The sequence below is a fragment of the Mustela nigripes genome, chromosome 12 (genome assembly GCF_022355385.1).
Source record: "Mustela nigripes isolate SB6536 chromosome 12, MUSNIG.SB6536, whole genome shotgun sequence".
Taxonomy (NCBI): Eukaryota; Metazoa; Chordata; class Mammalia; order Carnivora; family Mustelidae; genus Mustela; species Mustela nigripes.
The window spans coordinates 29,059,359-29,073,136 of NC_081568.1; the positions used below are offsets into that span (position 1 = coordinate 29,059,359).

General features: G+C 41.1%; 1 protein-coding gene and 1 pseudogene across 1 annotated transcript in view; both read right to left on the bottom strand.

The window, feature by feature from the left end:
* Positions 1-4,137, bottom strand: part of LOC132027492 (putative elongation factor 1-alpha-like 3) — an 8,987-nt pseudogene extending 4,850 nt beyond the window's left edge.
* A 3,409-nt stretch (positions 4,138-7,546) lies between these two features.
* NUP155 (nucleoporin 155) overlaps positions 7,547-13,778 on the bottom strand; it is a 67,771-nt gene continuing 61,539 nt past the window's right edge. Inside the window, exons 34-35 of the mRNA XM_059417014.1 lie at positions 10,564-10,670; positions 7,547-10,009 (exon numbers count right to left, since the gene is read on the bottom strand). Of these exons, the coding sequence (XP_059272997.1) occupies positions 9,871-10,009; positions 10,564-10,670 (246 nt within the window). The 3' untranslated portion in view covers positions 7,547-9,870. The remainder of the gene's footprint in view (positions 10,010-10,563; positions 10,671-13,778) is intronic.

Here is a 13,778-nt window from a genome sequence, read left to right on the forward strand (position 1 = left end):
TTGACAGAGAGAAATCACAAGTAGATGGAGAGGCAGGCAGAGAGAGAGAGAGAGAGAGAGAGAGGGAAGCAGAGAGCCCGATGCGGGACTTGATCCCAGGACCCTGAGATCATGACCTGAGCCGAAGGCAGCGGCTTAACCCACTGAGCCACCCAGGCACCCCGGTTACTAAAAATCTTAAAGGTCTTGCTTAAAGGTAAGCAATTAAAAGCGGCCAGTAGATCATAGAGTTTGGAATAAAACACAGGACGTCTAACATCCAAATCTGGATTCCCCCCCTTTTTTTTCTTTTCTTCAAAAGATTTACTTATTTATTTGAGAGGGGGAGGGGCAGAGGGAGAGGAAAAAAACCATCTTAAGCAGACTCTGCACTGAGCATGGGGTGGGGTGTGATGCTGGGTGCAACATGGGGATTGACCTCAAAACTCCAAGATCACAACTCCAATATCACCATACCGAAATCACAACCTGAGCCAAAACCAAGAGTCATATGGTTAACCTTCTACGCCACCAAGACACCCCACCGAACTTGGACTTCTAATCATCATAACACATAGGTGTAGTTCAACTGCCATTCTCTCTGCTGAATCTGCAACTACTTGCTACTCAAAGTATGGTCCAAGGACCTGAACTGTGGCATCACTGGGAGCTCGTTAGGAAGGCAGATCTCTAGGCTCCACCCACCCAAACCTACTGAGTCAAAATCTGCAATTTAATAAGAGTCTCAAGTAATCCATATGTACCTTAATGTTTGAGTCTTCTATCTCCTTACCAAAACTGTGATAACTTTGAAGGCAGAAAATACATATTAGTACTTTTAATATTAATATTTTAAAATGTAACTACTTGTAATAATTGTCCACCAAATTAATGATCCATAATAATAATAATAATAATAATAATAATAATAATTGTGCACCAAAACACTCTTTCAGTATTACTGGGTATATTGCCAATCTGCATTTCCCAGCCTCCCTTACAATGCCCATGTGATTAAGTAAGTTCCCTCTAATGCAACCTAAGCAGAAATATGGTGTACAACTTCTGGGCTCAGATCTTACTATCGTGGACATAGTTTCTCATTTTCCTCTTCCCTTGGCTGAAATCCACCATGACCCAGTTTGATTATGCAATGAGACACTGAAGAATGCCAAAGCCAGTATTCTGAAGGAAGCTAAATCTCTGAATAATTGTATGGATGAGAGCTACTCCTCCAACTGAATCAGTACCTTGTAATAGTAGTATAAGAGAGAAATAAATGTCTCTCTTCTTTAGGCCACTGATTTATTGTAGGGGCTTTTTGATACGGCAGCCTAGTCTTATCTTAAATAATTCATACTCCACAGGGCACCTGGGTGGCTCAGTGGGTTAAGCCTCTGCCTTCGGCTCAGGTCATGGTCTCAGGGTCCTGGGATCGAGCCCCGCATCGAGCCTCGCATCAGGCTCTCTGCTCAGCCAGGAGCCTGCTTCCCTTCCTCTCTCTCTCTCTCCACCTGCCTCTCTGCCTACTTGTGATCTCTGTCAAATAAATAAATAAAATCTTTAAAAAAATAATAATTCACACTCCGGTACCTGGGTGGCTCAGTTTTTTTGGGTAACTGCCTTTGGCCCTGGTCATGATCCCTGAGTCTAGGGATCGAGTCCTGTGTCGGGCTCTCAGCTCCACCGGGAGTCTCCTTCTCCCTCTGACCTTCTCCCCTCTCATGCTCTCTTTCACTGTCTGTCTCTCAAATAAATAAATAAAATCTTTTTAAAAATTTCAAATCAAAAGCTTATTTAAAAAAATAATTCACACTCCATCTTGTAACAAACCTCAACTTAAAATGTTTCCCCTTGCGCTAAAAGGCCTCCAATAAGCACGCAGCAGCCATTTCTGTGCTATGTGATACTAGCCATAGGTGACTGGTTGAAAAATGGATCCTTTACCCAAACTGCACTGTTTGCACTTTCCCTCCAAGAGATTTGGAATTTTTTTTAAAGGTTTTTTGTTTTCTATTTTTCCCTTTAAAAAAAAAAAGATTTTATTTATTTATTTGACAGACAGAGATCACAAGTAGGCAGAGAGGCAGCAGAGAGGCAGGCAGCCTCTCTGGAGGCTGGAGCAAAGGGGGCCACCATGCCAGGTTGAAGAACACCAGTCTCCACTCGGCCCACAAATTCTGTAGACGTCCTGGAGAGGCAGATGCAAGGGCTTGTCAGTTGGACGAGCTGGTGACAGAATGCAATCCAGAGCTTCAAGCAGGGTGGTTCCAAAGGCATTCCCATCTTTTCGGGTGACTTTCCATCCTTTGAACCAAGGTATGTTAGCACTTGCCTCCGGCATGTTGTCACCGTTCCAACCAGAAATTGGCACAAATGCTATTGTGTTGGGTTGAAGACAATTTTCTTAATGTAGGTGCTTCTTAACGATTAACTTCTGTTAACTGATTAACGATTCACTTCCTGAACCATTCTCCTCATATCTCTCCTGGCTGTAGGGTGGCTCAGTGGAATCCATTTTGTTAACACCAATAATTAGTTGTTTCACACCCAGTGTGTAAGCCAGAAGGGCATGCTCTAGGCTTGCTCATTCATGGAGATACCTGCTTCAAATACATCAACACCACCAGCAACCATCAGGACAGCACAGTCAGCCTGGGATATGCCCGTAATCATGCTTTTGAGAAAGTCTTTGTGTTCTGGGGCATCAAGACATAGTACTTGCTGGCCTCAAATTTCCACAGGGATATCAATGGTGATACCACATTCACGTTCAGCGTTCAGTTTATCCAAGACCCAGACATACTTGAAGGAGCCCTTTCCCATCTCAGCAGCTTCCTTCTCAAATTTTTCCCGATAGTTCTTTTGTTGATCTCACCACATCTGTACATCAGATGACCAGTAGTGGCAGATTTGCCCAGTTCTATGAGTCCCCGATGTTGATATGAGACTTTTCCTTTTCCATTTAGGTTTAGGTTTAGCAGTGTTTTTCATGACACCTGTTTTGGCGACAAACCCGTTTTGAAAAAACTGGTTGGTATATCTAGATTTTTTTTTTCAAAAGATTTTATTTATTTATTTATTTGACAGAGAGAGCACAAGCAAGGGAAGCGGCAGGCAGAGGGAGAGGGAGAAGTTAGCTCTGTGCTGAATAGAGAGACTGACACGGGGCTTGATCCGAGGACCCTGGGATCATGACCTGAGGCAAAGGCAGATAGATGCTTAACCAACTGAGCCACACAGGCACCCCGGTATCTATCTTCTATATAAAGAGGTGAACGTCACTGATTCAATGAATGGGTTGTAATGATAGATTTGTACTGTGTCAACTTGGCTAGGCTGAATCCCCTCCTGGTAGGTTTCTAGCCAGAGTAGACCACAGGGAAGATTCTCCCCCCCACACCCCGCCCCCCCAACAAGGGAGATTTTTTTTTTAAGATTTTATTTATTTATGGGGCGCCTGGGTGGCTCAGTGGTTTGGGCTGCTGCCTTCGGCTCGGGTCATGATCTCAGGGTCCTGGGATCGAGCCCCGCATCGGGCTCTCTGCTCCGCAGGAAGCCTGCTTCCCTCTCTCTCTCTCTCTCTCTCTCTGCCTGCCTCTCTGCCTACTTGTGATCTCTGTCTGTCAAATAAATAAATAAAATCTTTAAAAATATATATTTTATTTATTTATTTGACAGAGATCACAAGTAGGCAAAGAGGCAGGCAGAGAGAAAGAGGAGAAAGCAGGCTCCCTGCTGAGCAGAGAGCCCAATGTGGGGCTCTTTCCCAGGACCCTGGGATCATGACCTGAGCCGAAGGCAGAGGCTTTAACCCACTGAGCCACCCAGGCGCCCCCGCAAGGGAGATTTTTATGGGAGATTTCAGGGGCAGAAGTGAAGCAGCTGTCTTAGAGCTCACATAGGTGGTCACTTATCTGCTGGCTTTGCAGCTGCTCTAACTTCCCTTGAGTTAGTTCCAAAGTCTCTTTCAAATTCTCCAACTCCTGGGCCAGGTGTAAGTATTTAGCTCCATGAAGGACTCAGCTTCTGCAGGACATCAATACCACCATGGTCAGAAGCAACAAAAACTGACAAGGATTTTGGTCTGTCCTCATGAACTTCAGTTCATGCTTGTAGGGTCCGACCTGGCTTTACCCTCTTTTCCTTTGCAGCCATCTTCCCTTGTTCCCTGACAGCTCTATGAACTTCAAGCTCCAACATCTGATGCAAAGAAACAGTCTTACAGAGACTTAAACCAGCTCTACTGATTCCGTAATATCAAATTCCTATAAAAATACACACCACAAACCCATTTTCTTGTGTTTTTCTTTCTTAGAACCGTGACTGATACAATATGTAAGACAACAAATTTTAATGAATATAATCCCAAGATATTATTTATTTATTTATTTTTAAAAAAGATTTTTATTTATTTATTTGTCAGAGAGAGAGCGAGCGAGAGCGAGCACAGGCAGACCGAGTGGAAGGCAGAGCCAGAGGGAGAAGCAGGCTCCCTGCCGAGCAAGGAGCCCGATGTGGGACTCGATCCCAGGACGCTGGGATCATGACCTGAGCTGAAGGCAGCTGCTTAACCAACTGAGCCACCCAGGCTTCCCCCCAAGATATTATTTAAAATATCATTTCTGCTATGGTACCAAAAGGCTAGAGATGTCTCATACCCTACACTGTCACACATCAAGGAAAAAAAATCTATTTCCTCAATCTGTGCTTCATTCTGATTCAAACATTTCAAGTCACATACCCACTTTGAGTTAACCACTTGTCCTAAAAAAAGAAAAAAAAAGCATTGATTGGTTTAGGCTTTAGTTAAGTGTCACTTATAGACTAATCACTGTGACAAGGTGAGTTATGAGATTGTAGTAGCAATAACTAATCATGGATTTTCCCTGTCACCTGAAATGTGGACATTTTGTAGTTATGCTTCCCTTTGCTTGTCATTTGGAGGGTCAATTTATCATGTACGTGGGCCGATAACAAGTGAGAAGCCATTTTGACCATCTTCCAGTTCAACAGAAACTATTAAACTGAATTACACAATCCGTTGGAGTTGCCAGAGTTGTCAGAGAAAAGACTATTTCTCATGGCAAGCACTTGGCATTCATATGTCATCTCAGTAATAGGGACTCACCCTCTCACTTCTCTTCTGAGGCTGTACTTCAGAAAGAGACCTACAACAACTGTGTAACCTGGCAGTGGACTGTGTGGGGAAGCTTTGATAGTTTACCAAGCTGCCATTCGTTCTTTATCTTCAGATGAGTGTAACAGTACTGTTGTAACATGCATCCTTTTAATTTCAAGTCCTAAATTCTCCTCTCGTTTATTTTATTTTTTAACATTTTACTTATTTATTTGACAGAGTCACAGCTAGAGAGGGAACAGAGGTGGGGAGGGGGGGGGAGGGAGAAGCTGGCTTCCTGCTGAGCAGGGAGCCCATGTGGGCTGGGGCTTAGTCCCACGGCCCTGGGATCATGACCTGAGCCGAAGGCAGATGCCTAAAGACTGAGCCACCCAGGCATCTCAATTCTCTTGTTTAAAGAGAAATTGGAGTTATTTCTACTTTCAGAAAACCTATCAAGGGGCGCCCAGGTGGCTCAGTGCGTTAAACCTCTGACTTCAGCTCAGGTCATGATCTCATGGTCCTGGGATGGAGCCCCAAGCCTCAAATCAGGATCTCTGCCCAGCAGGGAACATCCTTTCCTCTCCAACCTCTGCCTGCTTCTCTGCCTACTTGTGATCTGTCAAAAAAATAAATAAAATCTTTAAAAAAAAAAAAAAAGCTATCAAAAGGAAAAGGGGAGGGAAAAAAAGTAGGTAAAAAATTAAGGTTGGCTCAAATTCCTTGGCATCAAGACTAGACATAGGAAAGAATATACATGCTTTTAGGTAATATATCTCCACCCAGTGGTAAACAAGTGTGTTCTTTATGAGAAAACTTATCCTATGATTTGTGTGCTATTCTCTATATTATTTCAATTAATATCAGGGTTGTTTTGTTTTGGGGGAGGGCACGCAGGGGAGAGGTAGAGAGAGAATTCCAAGCAGCTTTCACACCTAGCCCAGAGCCTGACACAGGGCCTAATCTCAGAATCCTGAGCTGAAATCAAGAATCAGATGCTCAATCGGATGCCACAGAAGTGCTTCAAAGTCAGTTTTTAAAAAATCGTATATTGGGGTGCTTGGGTGCTTCAGTTGGTTGGGTGACTGAGATTTCAGCTCAGGTCATGATCCTGGAGTCGCAGGATGGAGTCCCGCATTGTGCTCCCTGCTCAGGGGAGAGTCTGCTTCTCCCTCTGATCCTTCCCTTCTCAAGTTCTCTCTCAAATAAATACATAAAGTCTTAAAAAAGATAAATATCATATACTGGAAACTACCTCTTATTTTTTTGAAAGCTACTGTTTGGTTTTTAAAATATTTTATTTATTTGAAAGAGAGAGAGAGCATACACACATGTGCACATGCAAGGGGGGCTGTAGAAGAAGGAGAAGCAGGCTCCCGCTGAGCAGGTAGGACTCAACCTCAGGACCCTGGGATCATGACCTGAGCCGAAGGCATTTAAAAAAAAATTCTGCTTGACTAAAATAAAAGAGATCTATCAGAGTCCAAGCAGATTCACTTTTAAAGGATGTAAGATTTTGATAACAAAGTGGAGGAAGATCATGAGTTCAGGTTTGGGTTTTGTGGGGTTTTTTTTTCTGTATTAATTATTTTTTTATTTTTTAAAGATTTTATTTATTTATTTGACAGAAAGAAATCACAAGTAGAAGGAGAGGCAGGCAGAGAGAGAGAGAGGGAAGCAGGCTCCCCGCTGAGCAGAGAGCCCTATGCGGGACTCGATCCCAGGACCCTGAGATCATGACCTGAGCCGAAGGCAGCGGCTTAACCCGCTGAGCCACCCAGGCGCCCCTTTCTGTATTAATTTTTAAGGGGAGAATGAGGTCAAACTATTTGATATATCTGAGGGTGAAAAGTATCATATCCTCGGATGTTCTGATGAGGCTTCTCATATCCTTGAAAGGTCATCCTAATGCAAAAACTGGGAAAATATGAAGCTGCCTGCAAAATGACAGGAGTAAAAGGCTATTGCTCCAAAGCAGAGTCTATTTTTTAAGTTTTATTTATTTATTTGACAGAGAGACAGTGAGAGAGGGAACACAAGCGGGAGGCATGGGCAGAGGGAGAAGCAGGCTTCCCACCGAGCAGGGAAACAGATGCCGGGCTCGATCCCAGGACCCTGGGATCATGACCTAACTGAAGGCAGACACTTCACCAACTGAGCCACCCAGGCACCCCAAATTTGTTGTTGTTGTTTTTAAGAGATTTTTAGTTATTTATCTGAGAGAAACAAATAGGGGGAGCTCCCAGAGGGAGAGGGAGAAGGAGAAGCAGGGTCCTTGCTGAGTAGGGAGTTTGGTGCGGAGCTGGATCCCAGGACTTTGGATCCTGAGCTGAGCCGATGGTGGGCGTTTCACTGACTGAGCCACCCAAGCATCCCGAAAAAATTGTTTCTTAGGAAAATGTTTGAAGTTTGAAGAGTTTAAATGATTAACCAGAAGACTCAAAAATATTCTGGAAAAAAATTTTATTATTAAGAAAATTTAAAATGAAGAAACTGATAGAAAATGAAAGAAAATTATGTGCCCTTTCAAGACCTTTACATTCAATATTCCAGTTCTTCATTTTCTTGATACAACTGTATCACTATCACAATTTTTCCTCTCATGAATAAGAGGAAAAATGAGGTGGGAAGTATCCTGAGGAAGAGAATGAGCAATCTGTGAATCCTGAGACTGAAATTAACTATATAACATAAATGTGGAGGAAATGCATGTGATCAGCAGAGAAGTGTTCAATGAAAAAGTCACTAGTAAGTCACATATGTTATAACTAAAGAAATGCTGACCATAATCACATGCATTTCACGGTCAATATCCCATACCCTGCGCAATTACTCAAAAACAGGTTCTTTCTCTTCTTTCCTGACCATTTTGCCAAATGAAAATGATCTATCTAAAACTAATATGTCACAATCAAGGTCTTCAGTGACTCGTCATTGCCTACAATGAATGCACTGTTTCATAAATAATGTTCAACTTATTATTCATTGCCTATATATGTTTAATTGTCAGTATAAAGAAATAATGTGTTGACTAAACATCAAGTATGAGATATATTAATACAGTGATAAATGTGCGAGAACAATGCTATTCCAAGCTTGATCCACTGACCACCAGTATCAGTATCACATTAGAGGTGGAACACCTGGTTTTAGCAGGTTATCCAGGTGATTCTTATGAATTACAAGTTTTAGAAACACTGTTCTAGAAAGCTGAAAATGCACTAATTTCTCTTAGGGATCTCACCCTCCCCAAAAGTATGGAAAACATTTGCTGTGCAGCTAGAACTGTTAAACCTTCTCAAAAGTGCTCTGTGATAGAAAGAACAGGGTTCAGATTTCTGACTCCTAAGGACCATTTAGCCATGCTAGCTTACAGTCCTTTTGAAAGATCTAGCTTCAATATCTGAGTTGAGTATATTTAACATAACATATATATTAATATGCTTGTGTGTAAATGGGCTTAAAAATACATATATATAGTAGAATTGGAGTCATGGCTAAATACCATTTAAGTAAGACTTTCATTTTAAGTAGACGTAACAAAATTTTAAGTTTATAGAGTTAACAATGCATAACTTACATTCGTTTTACATATTCCAGAAAACTAAACTTAAGGAACTAAAAGCTGAAAAATATGAGAGGTAGTGGTATCTAATGAGTGACATTTTGATAGTCTATTAAATATTATGAATTAGATATAGGAAAAAGGGAACTAAATTCTAAGAGAATAAATATGAAAAGGTCAACCCATGACCTTGGGAAAAAAGAAGGGAAGGAAAACTATTTTCAAAATGTACTATAAAAATTGTTAGACATGCTTCAGTGACAATAAGTAGAAGGCAATTACTCTTGATGGCATAAAAGGTGAGAGGAAAGAAGTCCATGTCCTCGCTTTTTTGTCAGTCCTGGCCATTCCTACTCTGTTCTCCTTCCTTGTTGCTGCCATGACTTGGTTTAGTTATTCCAATTTGCTGAAGACTAAAATCTCCATCACTAACAATTTTACTTTATATATTGTGTCTTGGGTAAAACTCATTTGTTGTGGTTACTGATTGGGAGGAAAAAGAATCAAACAGGGAGCAAATTCCCAGATGATGCTTCTCTGCTGGTTTGGTGCATACATTTGAGAACCACTGCTTTAATGTGGTCGGTAATCAGTCGCAAGGACTGGTAGGTAGACACTAAAAGGAAAACAGTATCTTTCTGTGTAGGTTTTTAGAACATAGAGTAGTAGTTACACATTTGCTACCTGCTCAAAAAATAGCCAAGTATATATTAATCTTTAAGAATTACAACTGACAATATTAGTAGTTGGAAGAAATTTCTTTCCAAAGATGAACCGAAACCTAAATAATTTTTTAAGAGGCAGTGTTTATTTGCCTATATTAGGACTGTTGTAGAATCCAGTGTTATGGAACTTGCTCAGCTAGCCTATTTAAGTTTTGATATTAACATCCTTGGACTAACTTGAAAATGAATACTCTAAGTTCAAAATTTCTGCCTTTATTAAATTAAAAATAAGAATTTCTAAATGTTTATATTTGTGTTACGATCGTAAGTAATCTTATTTCAATTGTTTTTTTAACGTGATTATTAAAAAGCAAAATAATAATAAAAAATAATTCATCTGGCAAATGTACTGTTTGTAGATATTGCCACTTATTTCTATTAAAATTGTTCTTAAATTCTTAAATTAGAGCACCTGATATCCGGACCCAGCTGAGCTTTTATTTTACAGGTTAAAATGCATGGACGACAATACACTACAATAATTAATGAAGCCGTTCTAGTTTAGCCTGAAGAGATTTAAAATTTCCCGTGATGGCTTGTACTGCAACCGAAGAGCTCATAGACTGAAGCTCAACCAGATAACCACAAATGGCATCCAGGCACAGATTTGTAAATCTTCTCCTGTAAAGGAAAAGATACCTGATCAACTGTTGATACATTTAGAAACATTTCCTCCTGTAAGACTTCTCTCTAACTTCTGCTAACATTACTATCATCCCAGAAAGAGCAAGGATCATATGATTAAGTAAACGGTAAATCAATGAAAACAGACAAGAAATGCAGGGGAAGGTGAATTACCACATGACCACCATGTTCTTCTGGGAGATTATTATAATGCGAAGGAGACAATAAGGATGACTCTTTAAATTAATATTGAATTACTTACATTCTTTTGGTCTTTACAAACAAATATACCTTGAAATGGCCAATAATCTCACAAAGACATAACTGAATTGAAGGAGTTTAGAAGTAATTCATAAATTACATCATTTACCTATAGAAAGTATTCAGAACAGGGGTTGAAAAATGGAAAAAACTCTAACCTTTCATATATGCTAACTGATACCATTCAAATAGTAATTCTCCATATCTTCCCCCATCTAACTTTGTTGTTCAGATACTTATTAAAAACATTTAAGGTTTTGCTATAATGGCAATAGCTAATTCATAGTTACCTCTCACAATTTAAAACCTGGCTAGGATTCTCAACATATCTTGCCAATAGTACATGTATACAATCCAAAAGGTGCAGTGGCTTCTTCATTCTGTTCCAGAATGGATCCTATAAAGAAAGCATACACCATGAGTTCTAAAGCAAACTGTGTCAACTGATTTTTCAACCATTTATATTATTAGTTAAACCAGTCTTCAGAGTCCCAGGCAAAATTTCTCAATACTATAATAAGCATTTAATGCAGGAGCACTGTGACAATGGGTGTGTTCTCACTATTCTGAGGGCTTCCTGAACAGCATGGGGTGTAAGATGCCCTGTTTTGGGCAGAGAGAATGGGGTGGCACTATTTTCCCCCTTACCACCAATACAAAGACTTCAGAGATCACTAGTGGAGGTGCGGTTGCTTACATCAAACCCTACCTCTTGCGGTGCTTATTTACTGGGAATGTTCTGACTCTGAGTCAGTGTGGCAGGTCTTTCCCCAAGAAGACTAGCACAGGAAGCACGCCTGCACCAACTCTAATGCTCACAGAGTGCTTCAAAGCATCACCTGAGTACCAGTAGAACTAGGACTAGGCTTTAGTTTTTTGTTGTTGTTGTTGTTTGTTTTTTTTTTCATTTCCTTTTCTCTTTTGGGGGATCAGGCTTCTCACACCCCCTTCTTTTTCCTTGGAATCAGGCTTATAGTTTTTGATTGTCTATTCGATTTTTGGGGGGAGGGGTCCTTTTCTTTTTTCTTCCATCTTCCCTTTTGTTTTTTTTTTCTTAAGATTTTTATTTATTTAAGAGAGAGAGAGAGAGTTCACAAGCAGGGAGGAAGGGTAGAGGGAGAAGCAGACTCCCTGCTAAGCAAGGAGTCTGATGTGGGACTCAATCCCAGGACGCTGGGATCATGACCTGAGCTGAAGGCAGACACTTAACTGACTGAGCCATGCAGGTGTCCCTCCTTCCCCACCCCCACCAGGTTTATTTTAACAAATAAATCAAAGCACATCTAGTTAAAAGGTCCATACACTCCTCATGACAAGAAGGAGCTCTGCAGAGGACTAACCAGTGGGAAAGAGCAGTCAAAGCACAACAGCAGAGGCCACACAGCATACACCAGAAACACTTCTTGAAGTGCCACGCGCTGGACAGTGTATGACTCTGCCACACTTTTTTTTTTCTTTTTTAAAGAAAGGGAGGGGCACCTAGGTGGCTCAGTGGGTTAAAGCCTCTGCCTTTGGCTCAGGTCACGATCCCAGGGTTCTGCAATCGAGCCCTGCATCGGGCTCTCTGCTCAGCAGGGAGCCTGCTTCACCTCCATCTCTCTCTGCCTGCCTCTCTGACTACTTGTGATCTCTGTCAAATAAACAAATAAAAATCTTAAAAAAAAAAAAAAAAGAAAGAAAGAAAGAAAGGGAAAGAGAGAGAGATATGGAAGAGCAGAAGGAGAGGGAGATAGAATCTTAAGCAGGCTCCATGCCCAGTGTGAAGCAGGACATGGGGTGAGATCTCATGACCATGAGGTCATGACCTGAGCCAAAATCAAGCTGGGTGCTTAATTGACTGAGCACTCAGGCACGCCTGACACCTTTTTAATATAGTATTACTCTCAGATTCAAGAAACATAATAAGCCTTCAAAACATGCAAAAGACAGAAACTTATCCAAAATGACAAGAGAAAAATGACAAGAGAGAAATTCTCCCCAAAAGAAAGGTCAATAAGAAATCATAGCCAGGAACCTGTACAAAACAGATATAAGCAATATATCTGAGTAAGGATTTAGAAAAACAGTTACAAGACTTCTAGCTGGTCTTGGAAAAAAGCATAGAAGACACCAGAGAAACCCTTGTTGAGGAAATAAAAGGACTAAAAACTAGTCAGGCTGAAATGAAAAATACTATAGCTTGAGATGTGAAACCAAGTGGATATAATTACTATGAGGATTGAAGAAGCAGAAGAGCAAATAGGTGATATACATGATAAAATTATGGAAAATAATGAAGCTAAAGAGAAGAAGAAAAGAAAACTATTAGACTGTGTAGGTGGACTTAGGGAACTCAGCAAGACCATACAGCAAACCAGGATCTATATCAGAGGAGTCCCAGAAGAAGAGTGGGAAGAGGGAACAGATGGGCTATTTGAACAAATTATAGCTGAAAACTTCCCTAATTTGGCAAAGGAAACAGGCGTTCAAGTCCAAGCGGCACAGAGAACTCCCCTCAAAATAAAAAAAATAGGTGAATACCACAAAATATCATTGTGAAACTTACAAAATATGAAGATAAAAAGAAAATTCTGAAAGCAGCTAGGAACAAAAAAGGTCCTTAGCCTACGAGGGTAGACACATAAGATTAGCAGTAGACATGTCCACTGAAACCTGGCAGGCCAGAAAAAAGTGGCATGATATATTCAATGTGCTGTGAATGGGAAAAATAAGCAGCCAAGAATACTATATCCAGCAAGGCTGTCATTCAGAATAGGAGAGATAAAAAGTTTCTAAGACAAGGGGCGACTGGGTGGCTCAGTGGGTTAAAGCCTCTGCCTTCGGCTCGGGTCATGATCTCAGAGTCCTGGGATCGAGCCCTGCATCGGGCTCTCTGCTCAGTGGGGAGCCTGCTTTCCCCTCTCTGTCTGCCTGCCTCTCTTCCTACGTGTGATCTCTGTCTGTCAAATAAATAAATAAAATCTTAAAAAAAAAAAAAGGGGGGCGCCTGGGTGGCTCAGTGGGTTAAGCCGCTGCCTTTGGCTCGGGTCATGATTTCAGGGTCCTGGGATCGAGTCCCGCATCGGGCTCTCTGCTCAGCAGGGAGCCTGCTTCCCCCTCTCTCTCTGCCTGCCTCTCTGTCTACTTGTGATCTCTGTCAAATAAATAAATAAAAATCTTAAAAAAAAAAAAAAAAGAGTTTCCAAGACAAGCAAAAACTAAAGAAGTTCATGAACACTAAACTAGCTCTGCAAGAAGCATCAAAAGGGATCCTCTGAGTGGGAAGGAGACCAAAAGCAACAAAGAATAGAAAGGAGCTGAGACAATCTACAGGAACAGAGTCTTTATAGGTAATACAATGGCACTAAATTAATATCTATCAATTATTATTCTGAATGTAAATGGGTAAATGTTCTAATCAAGAGACAAAGGGTATCAGAATAGGGACGCCTGGGTGGCTCAGTTGGTTAAGCAGCTGCCTTCGGCTCAGGTCATGATCCCAGTGTCCTGGGATCGAGTCCCACAT